General features: G+C 43.5%; 1 protein-coding gene across 4 annotated transcripts in view; it reads right to left on the minus strand.

The window, feature by feature from the left end:
- Window positions 1-260: 260 nt before the first annotated feature.
- The window catches only part of mfsd2ab (major facilitator superfamily domain containing 2ab), a 31,769-nt gene continuing 8,030 nt past the window's right edge, over window positions 261-23,999 (minus strand). The window contains exons 1-14 of one of the 4 annotated variants that reach the window (XM_035430874.1): window positions 20,054-20,292; window positions 16,868-16,993; window positions 15,301-15,425; window positions 10,539-10,662; window positions 10,279-10,357; window positions 9,665-9,846; window positions 9,271-9,361; window positions 6,727-6,854; window positions 6,455-6,538; window positions 4,573-4,656; window positions 3,868-3,980; window positions 3,394-3,537; window positions 2,735-2,911; window positions 261-2,290 (exon numbers count right to left, since the gene is read on the minus strand). In XM_035430874.1, the coding sequence (XP_035286765.1) occupies window positions 2,236-2,290; window positions 2,735-2,911; window positions 3,394-3,537; window positions 3,868-3,980; window positions 4,573-4,656; window positions 6,455-6,538; window positions 6,727-6,854; window positions 9,271-9,361; window positions 9,665-9,846; window positions 10,279-10,357; window positions 10,539-10,662; window positions 15,301-15,425; window positions 16,868-16,993; window positions 20,054-20,143 (1,602 nt within the window). In that variant the 5' untranslated portion in view covers window positions 20,144-20,292 and the 3' untranslated portion in view covers window positions 261-2,235. Of the gene's footprint in view, window positions 2,291-2,734; window positions 2,912-3,393; window positions 3,538-3,867; window positions 3,981-4,572; window positions 4,657-6,454; window positions 6,539-6,726; window positions 6,855-9,270; window positions 9,362-9,664; window positions 9,847-10,278; window positions 10,358-10,538; window positions 10,663-15,300; window positions 15,426-16,867; window positions 16,994-20,053; window positions 20,293-23,999 lie in introns of those variants that run through there. The other 3 variants (XM_035430876.1, XM_035430877.1, XM_035430875.1) reach the window with 3 other exon arrangements.

Below are 23,999 nucleotides of genomic sequence, written 5' to 3' on the forward strand. Positions count from 1 at the left end.
AATGCCGCCCTAATCTAATCTAAATTCATCATACAGAAATTACTAGCAATATTAGCTAATTAGGTTGCTCCCCTCCCTCCCCCAACCAAACTACATACATCCAGAGCCAAAAGATGCTGAACATTCTGGCAGTCCCCTGATCTTTGTAGGATCACGGCCTGTACTACTGAACTGTGCACCCCCAAGTGATTGAAGTGTAAACTAGATTTCTTTAATTTTCTGATAATATCCGTAAATTAGAATTAAGTCACAGAAACACATTTATACCAATTAGTATTTATTAACATGTAGTCATAAATTAAATCACAAATGTACATACCAATTAGTCACCACACATTTTTCAAAAAGTTACATATTTACATATTTCTTACAATATTTACAGTACATATACACAGCAGCTGTACACCATGAATCACTGCGAATTCTAGTGGATTCCCATTTGTAGAGCACCGGGTACATTTGGCAAAAGGTCTTCACATCAAAGCAAAAGAGTTTAATAAGGTTTATTAAAATAAAAGGCTTTATTCCCAAAAGTTTTCTCCTTTTTCCTCCTCCAAAATAAATGTTTTTATTCAAAACACAATACTAATGAGTTTATTAATGCGTTTGACAATACTAGTGTATGACATATGTTATTTGATTTGTTATTTATATTCACAGTTTAAAGATGCAGTTGTATGTTGTTCAATATCGGATTATAATCCAATCACCTTGATTATCGTAAGATACAAAATGCCTCACTGAAGGGCCAATAAAAGGTGACATTCTCCAATATGAGATCTCATAGGAATTCCTCCCCAAAATGGGAGACTACATGACACATTAAGTTGTCCAACTCTCACATCTCACGGTTTGACGACTGCTTTTCCTCAGGAAACACAGCTCTACCGACACGAGATGGCTGTGCACGTACGGGTGCTAAAATAAACAGGCATTTGTGATGTGTGTGTGTGTATAAATACAGATCCTTTCTTTGATTACATTTAAAGATCTTTGACACCCTCCTTTACCACTGATACAGTATGCAAATACTTTTTTTTGTTATTTAAGCAGGTACCCCCCCCCCACCCGCATCCAAGCAGTTTCATCCCAAAAATTTTACAGTTCCATCAGAGAACACAGCCTATCGTACACTAAATAAATAGGAAAACAGGGAATTGCAACAATTACAAGAGTACAACTGTACATCAAACGTAATCATCTCAATTTTTAAAAATTAAATACTTATTTTAAATAAATATTTAAATAATGTCAGACTTTTTCAGACATTATCGGAATTGGTCACCCAAAAGGTTACATTATGTAGGTTCAACTGTATGTAGTTTCTTTTATGTCCCATAAAATAAAGCCCATGATTCTGGTGTGGGCTGTGCAAAAGCGTGCTTTACAGTGTTGGTCTTTATGTTAGATGTGTCATCCTCCGTGGCAAGAATGGAGAATTCTGAAGAGAGATTTTTCTCCATCAGTAAGGAGGTTTTCTTACTGGATGATTAGTAGAAGACTCGCTCCACTTTCACTTTCATTAAAAACCAGTTTTGACCTGAGCAAACACATTTTGTTTTGCTTCCACCGACAACAAAAACATAATTGATTGCTTATTTCCAGAGCTACCTGTTCATTCACAGGCTTGTGCTGGGTGTGGTGCTTCTGCTCACGATGGCATGCATCGCTTTAACCACTGTTTCTGGTTGTAGAATGGTCCTCAACTTCACTGACGCTTTTAAGTACCACATTGTACCTTTAAGTACGTCTGGATCACTCGCAAAATGAACATGCACCCGCGAAACTGAAGTCTAAGGGAGGCCGAGTTCTCTTACTGTGGATGACACAGACTCGACACCAACACAAAGCTACAACTTTAGTGTAATTTCAAGTTTACCCAATTCATGGTTTGGGTGCCCAGGGGTCCAATAGACTTCAGATACCTTGCCACCATGATTGGCGACAGAAAACACACACAAGAACAAACAATACAAAAGCAGTATCACATTACGAAGTTTTGTGCAACGAAATCAAGAAACGACAAAAAGACGGAGCCTCCAGTGGCCTCGGCCATGAATGGTCCGAGGGCTCCCGGAGGTGACGGGCCTGGAAGGCGTCTCCCGGCGAAGGCCAGCAGGGCTTGTTCATGGGCAGCACCGCGGCTCCGGAGTCTTCCTCGCTCCTCCGCGGCCCTACCCTGCTCTCGCTCACGCAGCGCTAGCGCCCGGAGGCTCACGTCCGCCGCCGCGGCTCCTACGCCATGTTGCCCAGCTCGGTGGAGTCCGTCTCCGAGTCCTGCTCGCTGTCCCTGTGGAAAGAGAGCGCCCCCTGGTGTTACGAAGGACCAACAGCGACGACGGGAGGGCTGCTTCTGTGGCTCAGCGACTACGCGGGGCTCAACCCGCAGAGGCCAATGGAGCCGACGCGCAGGAGCAGTACAGGAAGCTTAAAGAGTGCCCAGTACACACTGATATTATTACAGGCTTTCCTGAGCTTTTGGGAAAAGAAGACAGAACGCCAAATGCACTCAGTGACCTAATGAGCCATTAATGAAACCAGGGATCAGGCTCCTGTCGATGTGCATACTCAGAAGCGCACTTATTCGCATTCTCCAGTACTTATAGGGATCCTCTAGTGCTTATGTTTGACTACAGCACAATGAGAATAAGCTTCACGAGGGCCTGGGCGGCCTCAAAGGAAAGCATATGTGGCCCGTGTGAGTACAGTACAGTATGACCAAGCAGGTCCTCACCTCATCTCCTGTAGCAGCTTGCGATTGCCCTGTCGCGTCACCTCGTCGATGGGGTAGGTCTTAAATATGATCAGGCCCAGGATGATGAGCACAATGGGAGCCGGGGAGACCAGCATTTTCAGGGTTAAGTCCACAGCTGCAGGTTGCGAGCAGCCCCTTGTGATGTACCCTGCAAAACTGTTTACACAGAGAGGGAGTTTAGGCAAGGGAATTCAAATGGACATCATGTCCACTAACCGCGTGATCAGCCACAGTAAACAAGTAGTTAAAAAGTGTCACACAAAGCCCAGTGACCTAAAGGAGCCTTTAAATCATGTGTTTAAATCATGTGTTAAGCTTACTGGACTAAATCTCCGTTGATATCCAATTCCTGCAGAAAAGTCAAAGCAGGCCAAAAGGCAATGAAACGTAATGCTCTTGAGCAGTTACATTAAGGACAGTAAGGCCATCTAGCACTTCAGTTCTAAATCTCACATCAAAGCCTGGAGTTTCTCACATGCTACTCATGCACCCACATACATTTCATTTTGTGCTGTACAGATTCAGGACAAGATGTGTGTGTGTTGCATGTGCGCATGTGTGTGTCTGTGTGTGTGTGTGTGTTGTGTTATGCTGTGTGTGTTGTGAGTGTGTGTGTTGGGGGTGAAGGATTTACTTACTCGAGGCTCAGGGTGGAGATGCCCAGAGACACGCCAGAGGCGAACTTGGTGAAGAAGACATAAAAGGAGTAAAAGATGGCTTCGTGCCCATGAGAGTCCGGGTTCTTCACCTTGAAATCGTCCACGACATCAGGGAGCATGGACCTGCCATGAGAAAGGCACAGACTCCATCAGGGACGGCCACAAACCCCACAAAGAGAAGCCCCAAAAGCTTCTGGTTGGGTGCACCAATAATTCGCAAATACACAATGCAAGGCTCACATGCTTCATCTGTCCTTTCAGAAACTATTCAGATCGAAAGGGTTTTCAGACAAAAACAAATGCAAAACCTCATCCAACCAGCAGGCCAAACAGAGTAACACTGTTCTGATCTGTCACCCTACTCAAAGGTAACCTGCTGGAGGACCATGAAGGAAGCAGTCGGTGTATGAGGGCACTGAGCCCAGAGAGGGCGTGGTCAGCGGCTTGGCTCACCAGGGCAGGAGGAAGGCAGCGGCCACACTGACCCCCGCGGCGAAGGACACCACGTACGTCACCACCAGGTTGCTCTTGACGCAGACGATCAGAATCATGAAAGGTATGACTGACTGCGGAGAGAAGATTATCTGCATCGATTATTTGCTCACTGAACATAGCATACATCATATCAAAAGCAGGTTCATTTGTACACCTTTCCCCGAGGGTTCAGAATGGGGCCCACCCAGTACTTAAACCTGGTTCACCAAAGGGAGTTAAAGCTTGGAGTAAATATTAGCTAATATTAGCAATTTTCACATGCTGAAAAGAAATTCCATCAAGACAACACAGCCACCATTACTGGGCAACAGGCACGGTAACTGCTATGTAAATGACAGCCATTTTGAAGTGTGCCCAGGGCCTACGAATAGTATTCGTAGAATTTCTTACCAACTAAACGAGAATGAAAGCCGGTTTATCATCTAGGTTTCCTACGGACAGCCAGCAGGTAGTGCTGTTATTCTCTGAAGGTAATGCTTACGTGTCAGACCGGATAAGATCATAAGATTATGAGCAACTTCATTGCGATAATCACATCAGTGACTATTTTGTGGCAAACTGCCAAAACAAACAATATTTCAGTTTGTTTTCCGATTTCTTTCTTTCATTTAATGGCCTGATATGTGACACTCCAACTGCCAAATTCAAATTGAATGCACTCACTGAGATTCCACAGTAAACGGCCGTCTTCTTCCCAAAGCGGCTGAGGAACCACTGCCAAAACGGAATGGTGAGCGTGGCAGAAAGCTGGAGGGGAAATGGGGGAAAAAAGGCAGAAATGTTTAGAGTCGGTTCCTCTTTCAGAGCAGTAAAAATGAGCAAATTCAGCAGATCATCAATGCCATCATCATGAGTTTTTCAGAGGGTAGGGTTCATTGATAACATTGGTGCCTGGGGCTACAATGCAGAACAAAACCCCGGATTCAGTGGGGGACAATGATCAAGAGGGGGGGGGGATCCCTCCCAAATTCCAACCGAGTCGTCAAAATTCCACAGGGGTCGTTACCCAAGTCCCCCGGAGCACAAAGAGGATCCCTGAATGACCTCAAAGCACTGCCAGCGAGCGCCTGAGACAACGGGCTCCAGGCTTCAGGCTGAGGCGAGAGACAATATGGGCCATCGCACGCAGCCGAGACTGAGATTACGTCTTCCAGTGTGGCAGGATCAGATAACCTGTGTTGCGTGCATCAACATACGCCAGACACGACCCACACTACCGGTCTCTGCAGACACCGCGAGGAAGAGCACGTAGCCACAGCGTGCTAATCACACGCCAATCTGCCCTTCTCACTTGTCCAAATAAAGTCATGTTAAGTCAACCCCAAGATTTTCTTCACAAGGTAAAGCCCCTACGTAGCACTGGTAAATCATATCACTATTCAAGTGTTTCTATTCAACTGTGAAACCCGACTACTTCCTTACATTCACTCATCGCAACACCTGTACATAACAACTCAGCTCAGAAATCTAGAACAGTAAAAAAAGAAGAAGAAAAAAAAAGAGAGGTAAAGAAGTGGGAGGGGTGGGGCACAGAGGGGGCAGGGTGGGGATGGTTTCCCATGGTTTCGCTGATGGATGGGCTCTGACACAAAGCCCGCTCTGTTCCCTGCAGCTCGGCCTTTTCTTCCTTTTATCAGCAGCGGACTGCGGCGTTCCCATAAGCAACAATAGAGCGTCCTCTCACCCCTAAAATCTCGCTGGGCTGCAGGTTCAGTCGTCCGGGGAGCCGAGCCCCTCGACTCGGCCACAGATGGCGGGAAAATCGCCGCTTTCTAAAAATCTGACTCAACAATTTGAGCGATAGACCTAACCAATCAGATTAACTAAATTATGCATAGCCCGGCATCTGGCGGAGCTAACCCGATATCTGGGGATCTGCTGATAATCGGCTGCTATACATCCTGTGGGCGGTAACTCTGTACTGTCAACTCCTGCAGCCAGTTGCACTCCAAAAAGGAACCTTATTGAACATTTCGCACACCAGCTCCATGATCTTTTCTTATTTTTTGAAGTGTTGTTGTGTTGTACAGGTTCCTTTTTTCTACACAGGGCAACCCACGCCATCGAGGGGAAGTGGGATAACGGGTGGAGGAAGTGCAGTGGAAAGATGTGTTCTCTGCAGAAGTCATTCTTTTGGGATTTATATAATGTTTTTAATGTAGGACAAGGAGGTTTTGAGGTTATGGGAAAAACGTCTTCTATGTGAAATTCTTTCTTGGATTTGGTAAAGTAATCCTGCTTTTTCTATAATCTGACAACGTCTTGAATAGGTGGGGTTCTCAGAAACGCTACACAAGGATAAACTGCAATAACCATAAAGTGAAGGATCATAGGGCTTTCGTAAGTACACCATGTCTCTGTCAAAATAATAAGTGATCTCAAAGAACAGTAAGAAAAAAAAATTAGGGCTTAATACCCTACAAACTCCCTCAACCCTCAAGGCAGGCTCCGATTGGACTAAGCCTTAGGTGTGGCCTTCTTCTATTTTATTCATCTGCAAGGCAGCACACAAAAGAGAAAGTATATTTAATGAATAACACCTTACCATAATGACCAGCAGGATGTTCTGGAAGTCGTTTCTGAAGCCCAAGGTGTAGCTGCAGAACAGCGCAAAGTTCCCTTCCAGCAGCTGTGAGGGGAAACAGGAAAGCCAATAAGCAACATCGGAAAACACGGCACGCGCCAGCTACCGGCAGGCTTAACCGTCCCCGGCGCACGGGTGCCAGAGGCGGAAAAACCAACATCTCACGCTCGGGGAGGAACGGGAGAAACCACAAGGACCGGGAAAAACAGTCCGGGAGCCTGCGGGGCACCCACCATGAAGGCCAGCGAGGTGAAGAGGAAGCCCATCACCAGCTTGACGTACGGCCCGTGGCCCATCACCAGCCGCATGCCCTGGAAGAACGACATGGGCCGCTCGGACTTGTGGCTCGGGCGTCCGGCCTCTGGAGGCAGAGAGAGAGAGAGAGAGAGAGAGAGAGAGAGAGGGGGGAGCGGGATGAGAACACAGCGCTGTGGTGCCAGGCCTGTGGGCTGGAGAAGGGCGTGAGGCGCTTCCACTGCGGTCACGCAATTTCAACAGAAACGCCGTCGCAATTTAGTCACACGGCGGTCGGCAGAGGGCGTTTCCTGGACGCGCGAGGCGTGGCTGGCGTAGGCTTAATGTAAATACAATTAGTAATGCTGATAACTGGAAGTGAGGCGGGAGGGGCGGTACAGCCAGACAGGGAGGGGAACTCTCTCAGGCGCAACACAGGACTCATTAGTGCTGTGCAGACGGCTCTCATAAGCCGCGTTTCCACCCAAAGTACCCGGAACTTTTCGTCCCAGGAACTACTTTTCAAGGAACTAAAAGGTTCCTTCAGCCCATCGTTGTCTGCATTTTCACCGCGGTCTAAAGTCCCGCAAAGATTAGGCAAATTAGCCCGCTGACGTATGAAAAAGCGACGTCATCGTCGGTCCATCTGTCACATGATTTCTTCTGTAACCCCATACTACCACCGAAGTAGCCTACATTATTGTCTAATAAACGGGACAGCCCGGAGGGGTTTATTCCACTTATACAACGGGTTACCAACAATGACTATATATGGTTACTTTAGTATTTATTGATTTTTATTGACTTAATCACCTGAAATTGAAAATTTCTTCCGCGGCCGTTTAGGCATATTTTACCGTTGTCCAGCAAAACTCTTGTTGGTAGTTCGACTTGGACCACTGTTATGCAACAAATAGGATATAACTGTTTTATATATCCTCTCAAACACATTCATTATGTTCTATGCGAACATTCACTTTCATGTCTTGACATCCGAGGTGACAGAATGCATTCACATCCCACAAATAACTGGTAACAACAGCAGAAAACATGCACACGTCGTAAACAATTTGCTGTTGAATTGATTACTTCGACTCTCATCGTCAATTCCATATAGGCTAATCGCAAAATGACAATGATAAATAGAATGAAAACTCGGACTTGCGTGAAAATTTTAATATTGCAGTGGTACAGCCACCGTTTGCTTTCCTTCAAAGTTACTGCTAGCGGAGCAGCGAAGTGTGCCCTCCAGATGCGAACTATGCACCATAAATTAGTCCATAGTCTGGTCTTTTTGTGGAATTGAAGAATCGCAGCGTAAAATTGTGGCAGTCTGAAAAATCAAAAGGGACGATTACTAGAATGAACCTGTTATTTTACCCTGACAAAAACTGCGGATGGTGATTTCCAGTTTGTTTTTACTGTATCACCAATGTAAATTACGCAGAACTACCGCATACCTCATACAACTGTATCAAATGTTTTGAGTCAATTATAACGGGCTAACAAAGAAAATCCGGAAGAAAATATTCAGCAACCGAATTAAACCGTTTGAATGTTTTGGTCCGTAATATGCTGTCCCAGCACGAATGCTTAGCATTTTATAAAACAAATACTAAAGCAAGAAAAGAACAGAAGAGCACACGTTATAATCCTCGATCTTAATTTCTCATCTGTTCCAAGACATTGGCAGGCTATAGCCAAAAGTAGGCTACTGTGCCACATAACATACACGTTTGAATTCAAGTTATTATTATGAAAATAAATCGGTTTGCAGCTGCAGATTTTTAAAAATGGCGGTTGAAATAAAATACTGCGAGTAGTCGACCAATCAGAAATATTCAGTGCTTGCGCCCCACCCCAAAGGTTCCGGTACTTTTGGAAAGTACTACCCCCCGAGCAGGGACTTTTTTTGGGGTAAAATAAAGTCCCCGTAACTTAATTTAGACCCAGGTCCCTGTGGTCGAAACGCACTGAGTTCCTCAAAAGGTTCCTAGTTCCTGGGGAAAGTTCCTGTGGTGGAAACGCGGCTATAGAGAGAGCTCTCACTGCAGACCGAATCAGATGCGTATTTACACCCCCCCCCACCCCTTTTTCCCCTTTGGCAATGAATCGTTTCTCAAAGTCCACAAAGCCGGGCCTGTTGAGGTCCTCGGCACCAAGTTACCTTCATAAATATGCAAACGCGGGGTGGCCAATGGGGCAGGGGGGGGGTTCCGTCTGGGCAGTAAACTGAACCAATAGTAGGCCTGTTGCCACTCCACACCCCTTCCCACCCTATGTCAGCACCAATTAACCTGGTCCTGTGGAATTTTCTGTCTGGCAAAATACCTCCCACTCAAATCATACCATTTCATTGGTATGAATAAGACTATTATTTTTGCTGAGAAAAATTCTACTCCTTCAATAATTATGATTGATGGCTGAGTTTGTAACTTCTATTATGCAAAACATTACAGTCCCTATATGTCAGAATCTCTACGTAATACATGCATCCATTGCTAATAAAGTGAATTCACTTCACTATCAAGCCAGTTCCTCACCTTTCTGTTCCCTCACCCCAAAGAACAGGATGACTGCGCACAGGATGTAGATGATGCAGATGACACCTGATGCAATCATGTACGCTTCTCTCTGCCGGGAAACAAGCGCATAGGAAACAGTTGGCCAACTACAACAATGGCAGAGATAGCACAAACACGTAACTAGAAACTCAGTCGAAACATGGGAACCGGGAAACTCCGTTTCCCAGAATGGCAGTTGTGCTTTGACAAACAAACAAAGCCAACGTCAGAAACATTTAAGACTGAATGGTTAAATGTTGACAGAATTTCGCCTATTGCATATAAGTGACTGACATACTATGACGATATGATTTCTTTTATATCTTTTTAGCCTAGTAATTAGTAGAACCCATATCAAGCTGGAGAGCAGTACCGTTTGAGTCAGAGAAATGTGTGGCTGGGTGATGTTGACATCGGGTCCCGTCTGTGGAAGTGAGGAATTGGACCCGTTCAGAAGCGCTAAATCGCCTGGGTTACAGGGTGCGTTTGCCCCGCCCACAATCTGGCCCTGGACGGCTGTGCCGATGACCGTGCCCAGCACCTCCACCGTCATTCCTGAGAGGAGAAGAAGGGGTCAGTTACTTTTAATGCCAACAGCCAGAACATGGTGACAGCACAAAAAAATGTGCAGATCTCAGGCATCTTCCCAGGTAAAACCAGAGGTTTTCATTTTCCATGCATATGGTCTAATTACCTGACATTTTTAATAATCCAATTGACTTTTTCTGGACCTAGTTCAGGGTTTTCCAGGTTCACTCACACAAACATTAAACATTTTAGTAAGCTACTGAATAGACTTCAGTAGCAGTGGACCATCAATCATCAACGTGTCCAGCACTGTGGTCCTGTTGGTGACCCCTTTCATTTATACACCACACACATACGCTGGGCCCCTGAGAGACAACCCTGAATCTTGGCCTTGGGAAAGAAGCCCACGTCTAAGCGGTTTCCATGGCGTCTGAATTAAAACTCTTCTCTGTCACTTACTGTAGGCAGTGGCGGAGTCGCGCTCCTTCTGCTCGGAGCTGATGAACATGGTGAGGGCGGAGTAAGGCACGTGGAAACACTGTGGAGGAGGACACGGACACACAGAGCCAGTGAGCGTCACAGTGGAGAGACCGGTCGTGCCTGCACTGAGCGCAGATTAACACTGAGCAGCAAGCACGCGCTTTATGGAGGTTCTTTAGGCAGACTCTCGTGTGGAGGACAATGTGCAGAGCGGCTGTTTCACAGTGACAGGGACTTACCGTTTGAAGGGTCTGGAAGAGGCAGTAGAAGACCAGATACCAGATGACCTTGCCTTGCTCGAAAGGAGGGACGTACCAGATCAGGAAGTAGCATAGCACCGCAAATGGGGTGGACAGCACAATCCTGCAGGATTTGCAAAAGACGTAAAATTAAGTAATGGTGCTTCATGAGCTCAAAACAGCAAAATATTGAAACATTTTTGAATAAACATGTGTAATTAATGTGCAATACATACAGACTATTACAGTCAACGTTTGCAGCATATTTATCCAGTATCCCACAAAGCTGCTTAACTTGTACCACAAGCATAACCTTGCTCCAGCACCATGCTGGCACTCAAAATGACTGCACAGTAACAGACATGGCAAAGCAGTCACACACAGGAGAATTAAGTAAAAAAATAAAGGGCATTAGGGGACATTCCTACATAGAATCACATTTTTCTCCTTTTGCTTTGCCATAATTGCAGCCTTTTTTCAATACATTATTCAGCGCAGTCATGTGACCAAAGAGAACCAACAACCAGCAACAAAATCAAGACTGCTGTAGAGGGTAATCCATTTCCTAATAAAGAACACCAAGAAAAGGTAATAGATTTTTTAAAAGTGGCATTATCATTTTAGGCTGGCGCTATCTCTTTTTAAAACACTGACGCTGAAAGTTCTGACACCGGAACGCAGCGTTTGGAGTAGGTCCTCCCCCACACACACAAACCCCCACACACGCGCAGAGCAGCAGTGCTCTGGCTAGCCATGACGTCATTGGAGAGGTATGGGAGACCCTGGAAGTGATGACGACCGAGGAAGGTGTCCCCACAGCACTGCACTTCCTGAGATCCGGCACTTTCTGAGATCCGACACTTCCTTCCTCACCACGGAACATTAAGCAATGTGAAATATGAGCACATATTCACTGCGTGACTCAACACGCACGCACTTTATATTGCCCAATTTAACAATACCAAGATATGCAAATGTGTTACTGCATCTACTCCCAAATAAGGTCTGGAAATGTACGGGCACAATGGGCTATTATTACAAGTCACATTCGATGTGCACGGAACTGCGCTGATTTTAACAAGTACTTTTATTTATCTTGTGGAGCTGGTCAAGATCACATGGTTGTGAAACTTTTTGGTAGCAGTGTGGTCATTAAGAAAAATAAAGCACATAATCTAACGGCTTGGTCTATACAAGGTAATCTTTCAATCTTTTGCACTTTCGGACCAAGCACTTCCCATGGGTTTTAGTTGAACCTGGTCTGATTAGAGTCTGTAATGAAGACTCTTAAGACTGTAATGATCCCCCACTTCGCATGCCTAAGCAATGAATAGGTGGTAGGTGTGGTGTTGCCAAAAGCGCAAAGATATAAAATTACTAGATGTAGAAATGAAGCCCCTGCCTAAACTGACGACCTGAATGAATGTACAAGCAGGGAACGTGGTATTCTAGAACCCCTAATTATACCAAAGCTCCGATCACAAATTTAGAATCTGTCCAAAATGACTTGGCAGCCAACATGCCCTCCACCATTCCCTTTAATGGGATGTTAGGTTCTGTAGTTACTGTACTGTATGCATCAACAGCTGCCCCTTAAGGTGTCACAGATCACGTTTCAAACCCAGGTTTGATTTTAGTTCTCTGAAACTTGGTTATCTAGAGAACAGTCCTTGCAGGACGTTTGTATTGTTTTAGCTCAAAAGGCTAGAAACTGTTTTCACACAGCCATTTATTTCTGTCACTTCAACACTCACACACTCTCTCACACTCTCTCACACTCTCTCACACTCTCACACACTCTCACACACTCTCACACACTCTCACACACTCTCTCACACACACACACACACACACACAAAGGGCTTGCTCATTGTTACTTAATAAAAAACTTTTCGGTTTATTGTTTATGTTCCCCAGAAGGAAAATCAAGCAGCTTATCATTCTTTGTAATGTCTGTACATGCCCTAACTTTAGCAGGCTGATACAGAATTAGAAATTTAAAATGAAAAGAAGTGAAGGTGAATGTGCATAAGAGATCCCGTCAGTCTACAGATATCAGCACAGAAGAACACCGCTTAAAATAAAAACAATTTCAGAATAAAAAAATAAGAATGAGTGCAGTTATTCTGAAATTAAAAAAAAAAACTAAAAAAAAAAAACAACTTCAGCAGCCCAGTTAAAGTTTTCCATGGCGGCTTAGCTAGCGCTACGCTGAGCTATGCAAGTGAACTGAAGTAACCCCACAGATTCCACACTCAGTTCTGAAAAGAGCGCTCGCTCTCATTGGAGGAAAACGGTGGTGTGTTGTGGGCTGCACCAACTGGCATTCACGCATGTAGAGCACACACAAAGCCCTCCCCTACCCCTCCCCCCACGTGCATGCTCCTCCACCGCCTTCGGCAAAAAGCCACACCCCCCCTCCCCCGATTTCATACCTCTTCCGGTGCCAGTAAAACCATACTTCTCATATTTTGGTCCTCTTTTTTTTTAGGAACTGATATACAAGTACTTTGTTCTTTTTGAACATCCTTCCTGGCTGATTTTGGAATTCTATTGAGGAATATTCCATTTGAACATTCCAACGTCTAAGAATTTATTCTAAGAGTTACAGATAGCTGGAGAGGGGAGAGGATTGGTGGTGCCTCTTCCAAACATGTCACTGACATCCAGTCGGCCTTTCTAAATACAGCCAATCAAGGATTTTAAAAAATGTAACGGATGCCAAACAACACTGTTCATTAATTCAAAATTAGCACACTTCCTAATGCGGCAAAAGGGAGGGGGATTGTTTGGGGAGATAATCGCACACGCTGCCCCCAATTCCCATAGAACAATGAAAACAATGGGGGGGGACTCCTTGAATGGGGTCAGCTCAAGAAAGGTCCTTGAGATGCTTACTGTACACACAAAGAGTTGTTTTGGTTCACCTTGGTTTGGTTCTTCCATTCTCTCAAGTGCAATCCTCACATAGACTTATGATCTATAACACTACACCGCTATACAGAAGTCACAGGGCTGTTGCATTGGGTCATCTCTTTACTGACAAACCATCATGGTTCTAGGTGATTGATTGCTTTGTTGTGGTTGTTTCTTCACTTTGTTACACCATTTAAAACACATTTCTCCATAATGTAGTCTGTGATAATGCCGTGGATAAGAGCTCAATATTTAAGTTATTGTTTATCGCTTCCCAACGACTCAGTCTACTGTACTTGCACTAAGACAGTGGCACCACAGTGACTTTACAGTAGTTTTCCCTCACAAAGTCATATGTGGGTTCAATGAGCTATAGATGTTGAAATGTACAAATAGACATGTCCCAGAATTCTGCTCACCAATTGCAGTACTGCTCTGGCGACACACAGTATTGGTTTGTCAAATACAACCCAGTGACCGGACATACAGTCATTGCACAAGTAGCAGATGACTGAATTTTCAGTTGAGAATACAATCGTTTCACATTAAGAATGAGGGAAAACCTCTTTGACAGACATGCTCTTGTGTGTGAGAGGGGACTGGGGGTGGGGGGGTGTGGGGGGTTGTGTGGTAGAAGGCAGGACATACTTTCATGATCTCTGGGATAAATGCCCTTAACCAAAACAGCAGCATCAGAAACAGACGTCCCTTTTGTCTCTACCCAATGCCCTGTTATTAAAAAGCTGAGGTCAGCTCCCTGGTTTAGTTTGTGATGCTGTATCCCAAATCCTCAATACCAGGAATCTTGTTTCCCTGGCCACTTTGTCACTCCAAATTATATCTCCAAGTGTAATAGTCAAAGAGTAAAAACTAGGTACCCAGTTCCCGAAGAGGAAACAAAAAAAAGAGGAACTGTAGGTTCTGTTCGTAAGAAATCATTCCACAATAGAACTGCATTTATCATTAAGGCGTGGTATTTGGCAAGTCCACGTCAAAGTTTCTTAGTAAGCAGTTAAGGAAATGGCAAACTCCTGGCCTTTTAAATCTCCGTAGATTTTAAATAAAAGAGATTTGGGAGCTACTTGACAAGTTTTTTAAAGAGATAAATATTATTTTGTATTGAGAATAAAAATGTCTTGGCTCTCCTATAATCTCATATATGGCATAAAGACTGTTCTAATAGAGAGGTTCTAACATTGGCATTGAGCATCAGTAAGTTCATTTGGTTGTTCAATGAGGCCTAAACGCAATAATTTAACCAAAGTTTAAGCAAAACTCCCACAAAAGTGGAAAAATATCATATCTGTTAAAGAAACACAGATATTTCATTAACGGCTCATTTTCGCCTGATTTATTGGTCAACATAAACCAGTACAGGGAAGGGAAACTGCTCTGAGATCACTGAACATGCCACTGAACAGGCAACACACGCACTGGCCTGTGAGCCCAGCCACAGCTAAAAACTCGCTGTGACGTCAAAAAACGAGACGAAACCAATGCGGCAGCTAAGGAATTCAACCTGGCCAAAAACGCATTAGTGTCATCACCAAGCCAACTGGGGTCAACAATGTCCCAGCCCCCACCAACAAAAATAGCAACAAAAAGAGAATGTTGGCAAGCTGAAATTCATGGCTGCAGGACAGAAAGCCTAATGGAAGCATTAAGCATACCCCTTACGAAAATGGTGATGAGACACAAATTTGCATCATTTGCCAATTTATCCTCCAAATCAAATCTGCCAAAGCTGCCTTCTAAGTCCTTTGAAATGGCTGCCATCCAGCTTTTGAAGGGAAGAACACGAGCGGCACAGGTCCAAAAGACAATGCTAGGCTAAAGGGTGACTTACCAGGGCAGCATCCTCCCAAAGCGGGTCCAGGGGCTTCGGCTGACGAGGAACCCGATGGTGGGATCCGTCACGGCATCCCAGGCCCGGCCTATGAACAGGATTATGGAGGCATAGAAGGGGTCCACCTGACAGTGTATATAATACAGTTACAGACCTTAACACTGAAAATGTTACTGTGTTTACATTGAAGACCGCTAAACTGAACATCACCTATGCAAATATACTGTAACATGACGTGGCGTTCACACAGCTCTTTCATGGTGAAAGTAGTGAGAGTGGAGTAAGTATAAGGTTTGACAACCAGGATGCCGCTTTGTGCATGACGCATGATACTGTCATTGCTCAAGGCTGATCAAGGAAATTCTGAATAACTATTTAAACCAGCTTTACTTCATTTCTCCCCTAGACATTATATTATATTAAATTATATTAAAATACAGTAAATAGGAGGTCAATATTGCTTTTAATGCTCACAATGTCCGCGAGTATGGAGTTTTGTGATACGATAATGCAACTGCAGAATAAATGCTACAGTGGATAAACAGTAAGGTAATGCAAGGCACGCCCTGTACTTAGAGAAGGAGCTAGGGCTACTTCTGTGCATCTATGAGGGCCGCCATTCAATGATTCCAGTGAGTTGCATTCCAAAACAGAAGTTTTGTTTATAATGCTGAAAAATGCAGAACAGAAATGGTTTTCATTTCGATGTTCTGAGTCATTGCTTTCTTCTAATGATTACTTCCCAATTTCCCAAAAGCAGTGTGGTTAAACACATCTAACATAGACAGTTAAAATCTATTACAAAACATCAGGACTGTTTGGTAATTTCCCAAAACAATGGTGCCGAAACATAAAACATGAAACTGGAACCTTTCACAGCTCATCTGCACTTTCACAAACAGTAACTCTAGGGGGCCACAACTCCAAGGTCACAAAGTTCATGCAGTCTGAACACTTCAAGCATTTTTGACTGATATATGGCTTAAAATAGACCTCACAATACACCAATGCATTTCATTACATAGCCTAAATAAAGTCACATGATCTTCAAATGAACATTTTGTCACTCTCACCAGGGGCAAAAAAAAAGCCTTTGTTCTTAACAGTGAGAATGTTTGACTTACCGCACAGAGTACACTGAACATTAAATTAAGGAATCAGAAGTTACTACAGATCAAACTGTGGGAGGCCAAGGGCAGCATGCCCTCTGGTCCTTGGCATTGTGATAAACGTCAAGAGGTATTAAAACAAGGCCCAACTCCATTAACTCCAGTTTCTGTAGCCCCTTAATGACACTGTACACTCGCACGCTGGGAGTTCAACATCAATAGACTTGAGCCGCTGATTCATCCTTCCACAGTAAGGCCACCCATTGTTAACTCGCACCGACAGTCACCCCAAGCTGTGGCTGTACTCCCCGGGGGCAGGCAGTGATACGCTAACTCCATCCAAAGGGAGCTAGCCTCGCTATCCCCTGGGACAGCCCGTACCGTAACAGCGCGTGCACTGTTCTCAGTCAGCCAGCGGGAGGCGTGACAGGCTGCAGGCAGCTTCAGAGAGGACTCACCTGAGCCACATCCAGCAGGTATATCTGCAGGAAGAAGCCGAGCGCGCATCCCGTGATCTGGTAGGGAGCCCCCCCGACAGCGTAGCACAGCTTATTGCACACGGACAACCGGCCCTTCTTCTCATCCTGCAAATAAAGATTAAATCATCAGAAGAAGAGAAACGTGAGAGAAATGAAAGAGCAAGAAATGATTTCATGAGGTTCCAGAAGCTGGTGGGGGGGGGGGGGGGGGGAACACAACTTTGGGGTTGGGAAATGCATTGCTCGCATTCATAGGACTTTTCCAATTACATTTTATTTCATGTACATTTTTTACATGAATCCATTTATCCACTAGACAGCAACAAATTCTAAATGTTAAAACTCCATTACTCTTGAGTTCATGACAGGCAGCCACTCAGGCCCAATATGAGATATTTTAAATCCTTTTTAAATCATATAGAATTTTGGAAGAGTTGGGAAGCACCTAAACTTTCTGGTAAAAGATGCAACAGTTGTTTGTCTCACATTTGGTAAGACAGCACAATACATAAGGTTAAAGACTAAGCCCATGACATGTAGCATAAGTGTGTCTACAAGTTTCAAGACATAACCTCATCATCTTTATCCTTTGCTGGACAACAATCGGGCCACGGTTTCAGGCATAGCAGTAGCCTACATTTCAATGCACCAGACTGGGGAACTGGAAAAACTATAAAAGAGATTCCCCACCTAAAAGATGTCAGTTCATATGGCATCCACTACGGTATTCTAGTTTGACTTGTTACAAGCTGAAAGCAGCATGCAAATAAATGAGGTTACTGTTCATTTCCTCAGAGTACTGCAGGCTCCTCCCAGCTAAGACACTGATTGGCCGAAAAAGTGGGATGTTAGTCAGTTCAACATTCCAGCCCAGCCCAAAATCAGATGGCAGTCAGGAGCATACACTCTCACACGTGTATACCCAAATCGACACAAAGATGTGGATGCACGCCCTCCACCTCAGACAAACTAGAGATGCCTCTACCCAGTGCTGGTGCATCTTACAAGACCTCTCATTTAATTTCTTGACGGATAAAACTAAGTTATGAGACAAAGTTGCAAACTTAATTTGACAGAACTCAAAAAGCACCCCATATACAACAGTACAAACTGATCACTACAAACAATGTTATGTTAACAATGATGACATCAGATATAAAGTACTCTGCAGTAGAACCAAAAAATAATTCAATAAATATATATATTTTTAATTTTTTTAACTTGGCTCTTAGAGTTAAACAACCACCACACAAAATTGCTGTGGTGACGGGGAAGTCTACTGCCTTGTGTTCTAGGGCTATAAGAAACTTGTGGCAGACAAGGTTGAGTTGTTAGCATATTAAAAGAAATGAAAACAGGACATTTTGCTTTACGAGCAGACAGATGGTTTTTTCACTTCTCAGCAACTGAGATTGTGCTAACCGGGATAGTTGGCATTTAACAGCATAAAAAAAGTGGCACCTCCCAACCAAGCAACCAACCCTACAATCCTATGAGGCCTTCTGGCACTGCCAGTTTGAATGTTTGACAGGCCACACGGTCTCAAATTTCATCCACAACTTTAACAGCTTTTACAGTGACCAGCAAGACAGACACCTACAAACTGGAAGACACAGCCACTTTCATACAAACCACAAAGTAGCAGACACACTGTATAATTAACCTTTCTGCTCATTCTGTACTTCAGGCTATTTATGGACCATGATGTATATTTAAGCCTTAGGCAGCAATTGCTTTATGTTTTCTCCTTGATATACAGTTGCCAATCACTGAAGATGTCACCTGAAGTGAGCAGTAAAGCAACGAAGATACCATCTTCAGGAACATCCAAGCTTTGCAGTGTCTGCTTTCTTTTGTTTGCTTCAGAGTTTGATTCTTGATATATTGCGTGGCAAATATGGTGTGCTGACACATAAGCATTCAGTTATCTTTCACACAATATAGATCAGACCGATCCATAAGAAATGTCGAGGCACTGCAGGTGTTAAAACCAATGTCTATTTCAAACATTTACTCATTGAATATTATTTCAGTAGGCTACAGGACTTCCACCTCAGAGGAAAAAATGTATCATTTACAAACGAGATAATGAAGGTCACTGCTGTGTGCAATTCTACATTATCATCAACGTAAATTCATTCTAACCAGGACATCAACGTGCACAGGTTAATTTATAAAGAACTGAAATATACGAACTGTGTATAAACAAATAACCATGTAGGCTAATTGCATATCAAGTAAATCTGACGAAACGTTCGGCACTAGCCTAAAATTAGGACATTTTGCTGCAAAATAATGTACTGACAAATGAGGAATGCCGTAAGATTTTAGTTCCAAACCCGGCGTGATGGTTGAAAATGTGAGCGAATTTATTTGGAGGGACTCTTTAAGCCACTTCCAGAAGAACGGCCAGTACTATATAAAGCATTGTAGGTAGCCAACAGTAATTAATACTACCCTATTGTTATCACGCAGTAACGTCCAGTTCGGTGGTTTCCAAGCTCAGGGTATGAACTGAAAAGCGTATTTAATCGAGAATTCCCCCTGGACAAGCAACCCCCCTCATGATGTAAATGACACGTAGCCGTTCAACGTGGAAAGAGGAGCGTAGCATGGGCTACTTTCCAAATGCAATAAACAAAAGCAACGAAGCACATTTTTAATTTTAATGATATATTGCAACACTGATTTCTGTGTGTATTGGTAAGGTCGTACATTTCCTTTTTTGGAGCGCAATTCAAAACTATAGCTTTAAAGCCGGCACATTGCTATGTTAAAAATGCACGCCACTGCTGGTTTTCAATATAGGCTGCATGACTGTGTGAGAAAAATGAATGTGGATTTCCATCCACTTGTGATAGATAACTAGGCTACTGGTTTATCAGTAATACGTGTGATGAGAATCCACCTCGTTGGCCAGCGTTTCAAGAAACATTTCAAGAAAAAAATCTTTGAAATTAAATGTCTAAAAGACGACACAGGCTAGGCTATATCATCCACTCTCGCCGCGTTCGCACAAGACTATTCTACGATAGTATTTTTCGTCTTCAAAGTGTGACTGATTACTAATCGTTACATTGAACTTTTTCGCCAGGAACAAACAAACCGCCTACGTCCATAATATAATAGCCTACAATAATGAATCAAAGGAAAATGCCAGCTTACCTTCGCTAATCGAACCCCATCGGGGCTCGTTGGTCGATTTTGTAATAAACTTGTAGCAGAAAATTGTTCAGCTCCTTCTCCTTTCGCCATATTATTATTTTCTTTAGGCTACTGTTATTGACTCAAATATTCCCGTATCACGTCTGTTACTTTATATACTAATTTAACCACAACGAATAAGCAGCACACTGAACAATGTGTGACGTGGACTCTGTTTGAAATGAATGTGATCGGGTAGTGTCACTGTTGATGTAGTAGTAGCGTTCGGTCCGCCTCCACGCCCCTTCATTGAGTCATTCATCCTGAACACACAAGACCACCCCGCCCCTTCATTCCTCCACTACACGACAGAAGCTGCCATGACTAATGTTTCTCAAAAATATAGTCTTTTTGACTTTCCAGCTACGGGTTTTTAAAAATATAAATATTAGGCTACGTCTTTAAGAATTTGGCAATTCTATAGGCCTAGGCCTAGCAGCCTAGATACGCGCTGTAAAATCCACCAAAGCAGCTGACATCGCTGTTGTGGTTCTCTACCATCTTCCTTCGTATAGTGTTATATAGGTTGTTAAACTACTATATTTATATGTAAGATTCAAGTTCTGCATTGAAATATAGGCTACCTAGTTATATTACTATCCACGAATCAGTGGCATAGGTCTACTCCCGAGTTTCGGTGTTCAAATTAGGTCGTGAAATAGTCAAATTTCTTTGCCAGTGAATTTTCGGGGGTTAAGACACGCCTATGAGATATTAGCAGTAAATAATAATTTTCGAAAGATGATTGTGTTAAATTTTAACTATTGCCAATGCAACCAAGGCATGTAAGGAAATTACAAAAACACCAGTCACACATTTTTAAAGGCTATGCGATCGGAGCTGCTAAGCTAGGGCACTGAACGCAGTTGAATAAATGACAAATAACGATTTCAGCCATTTGAATATAATGGTGAAAACCTTCATTAGTTTGTGGAAGGAAAAAACAATACATTTTGCTCACTTAGAACATTACTTGAAAGACTAGACTCTGATTGGCTCCAGGAGGTGATGTTAACATCCACTCGCTGACTGTCTTGCGCGCTCTGCTCCTTAGTAGGCTACTCTATATATGTAACCAATATATGATAATAAAAATATTTTGGATGAATTATTAATGCAAATGTATAAGAAATCACCAATAGTTAACGGTTATTCAATGGAATAAATAATTATTAAAAATGATAACGTACAGGTAACTGTAGGCTACTTATCTGGCGGTGCTGCACAAGAAATATTACTTATGTTTATGCATGGCTGGAAAAGGTGCATCATTTTATTCATTAGTGACGCCATTAAATACGTTAAATGCTGAATGCCTTAAATGAGCAAGAAGAAAAGAACTAACGAAGTCCTTCTTACGGTACGGTCAGGTGATGCTCATTTACAAACAGAGCAGTGTTCTGAAGAGACACTGCTGTCAGTCCAGGTCTCAGGGTCAGCCACGTGGCGTTTGATACATGTACACACAGATAAGCAATAGGATGCTGCTAAAATCCCCATGTCTTCACTAAGTCCATTTAACTTTCCACGGTCAAGTTCAAACTGACTATTCCAACTAAAGTGTGTCAATAGTAGATAAGATAACCGTGTGGTTGTGTGAGTTAAAAAAAAGGGGGGGCAACGAAGATGGTGCAGTTCATGAGAGACGATGGTAATGAAAAGTATTCAAAAGGGGGGGAATTGTGAGGTCTCCAAGAGGAATATCTTATCTGACTGGCCAAGAACAGGGATCTGAAGATGAGAAATAACTGACAAGACCATCCGCCTGTGTTCATAAGGGGAAAATGGCTTAATTGAATCTTGCCTGAGCAATTCTAATCTAAGGGGAAACACAGACCTCAGGCAGGACAGAACATACCATGATTCTGATAAATATACCACAATGTACCAGGACAGGTCCTCCATGTGTTCAGAAATATTTAACAGGAGTACCTCCCTAAGGAAGCTGTCAAATTGATGACATACAGTACACTCATGGAAAAGTGCAGGGAAGAAAAACCCACAGACCACAGCACCTGGACGGGTCACTCACGATGAGCACCAGTCTGATGTGGAGACAGATTTTGGACAGGGTGGCCCCCTCTGCCAACTGCATTCCATTCTTCCCACAATGCACTGGATCACAAAAAGGTCAACAGAAAGACAAAGGTTTGGTATAGGACACTGCAGCGCTGTCACAAAGCCATCAGCACTTCCACATCATGGTTTTACGGTTTGCCTCATGAATAACGACAAAACAGACCATCCAGCGCACTGAAAGACCTCACAGAACTGAGTAACAAAATTGACAAGGAGAGACAAGAAATCAAGGGTGCTAATGCCAAATTTGGAAAGGCTAGAGAGCTGCTTTCTCAAACCTGAAGCCAGCTTGTGCATTCTCCAACATATCAGACAGCACAGACGTGTTAAAACAGTTGACCTCTACGCACAGAGGAGGCGGAGACCAGTCTCACAATGAACTTTCACACTGCAAATGCATCTCAGGAGACCATTTCCCAACATTATGTTGCATTACATTGATTTACCAAATGCTCTTATCTAGGGTAGCTTACAATTTAGGAGAACACAACATCTTGTAAGTACAGACTACAGCATGTGAAGAACAACCTTGCCTAGACCAAGTGTCTTGCTGACTTACAAATAAGTTGGAGGGAAAGGGGCATGGCTAGAGCACCTGAAGAAACCACCCATCAGCATCTTAAGACTGACCCCCTGAGTCACTGCTTTTCAAAATGGATCAAGTAGAGAGAGCTTTAAGGCAAAAGGAAAGCAAGGACCAAACATTACCTGATATACTTTGTCCTTGGGGGGGGGGGTCCACTCAAAAAGACCAAGACCTGACCATCTGGAATATCTATGCACAGACAGACAGGGCCAAGTTCAAATAAGGAAGTGTTTAAAGGGTGATTTACACTTCTGACATTTCAAACAAGAAAAAAGAGACAAAAGCAGTTTTCAGTGCCAGTGATGTCTTGTTTCAAAGCTAAAATGTAAAGCCCTGTGCAGAAATGCACCCATAAATCGTCTGTACAGTGCGCTTTACCGTGCAGCACTGTGCAGCATTCAAGGCAACACAAAGTCCTGCGGAATTCTCACAGTAGCAGTCCACTCACTGACTGGCAAGTGACCACCCATCCTGTTTGATTAAAACCGTCTACAACGAGCGACAGTGGCGAAATCTGTGTCTCAGGGTCCTTGCTGTCATATAGCTTTTGAGAGGAAAAAAAATGTTAGATCATGCCAACCCCTACCATCAGTTGCAACATGTGGGGCGGACCTGGGGGTATGGTGGGGAAGTGAAGTGAATCGGCCCTTTTAGAGCCCATGCCCAGATGAAACCCGGGTAACGTTGGCTAGGTGATTTACCAGACCCAATCTGAGGCCTTGGCGGTTCTCAGAAGCAACCAGAAACTGTGCATGTACTGTACTGTGAACACATCTGGCACTATGACCAGTTTGCATTTGGGACAATCTGGGGAAAATAAATTTTTTTTTTCCATTTGGAGACCTTTCTCTTTCCAAGTTTGGAGACCTCACAAATGTGGAAACCATTAAGGCTCTGAAATGCTCCCTCTGGTTTCTGAATTAGTTGACACAATTTACAATTTCAACAGAAAAGACCATTACCCCAGACATCGCCCTTCCCCACCTCAGGGGTATATTTCTCATTCACTTGTGATGAAATCACAGGTTCTTTTTGATGATCATTTGTTTTTGATTATGACAGCTGTTATACAGTAAATGACACAAAATGGCGACACCCCTGTTGCATTCATGTAAAACACAAAAAATCAAGATCAGTGATATCACATTCAGCCAATTCTCAATCCTGAATTGTTCTGTTTAGCAAGAAATCACACTGTCATTGGTCAAATCTCACAACACTGCCAGAATGTTCCCCTGCCCC

Source organism: Anguilla anguilla, chromosome 8, assembly GCF_013347855.1.
Source record: "Anguilla anguilla isolate fAngAng1 chromosome 8, fAngAng1.pri, whole genome shotgun sequence".
NCBI lineage: Eukaryota > Metazoa > Chordata > Actinopteri > Anguilliformes > Anguillidae > Anguilla > Anguilla anguilla.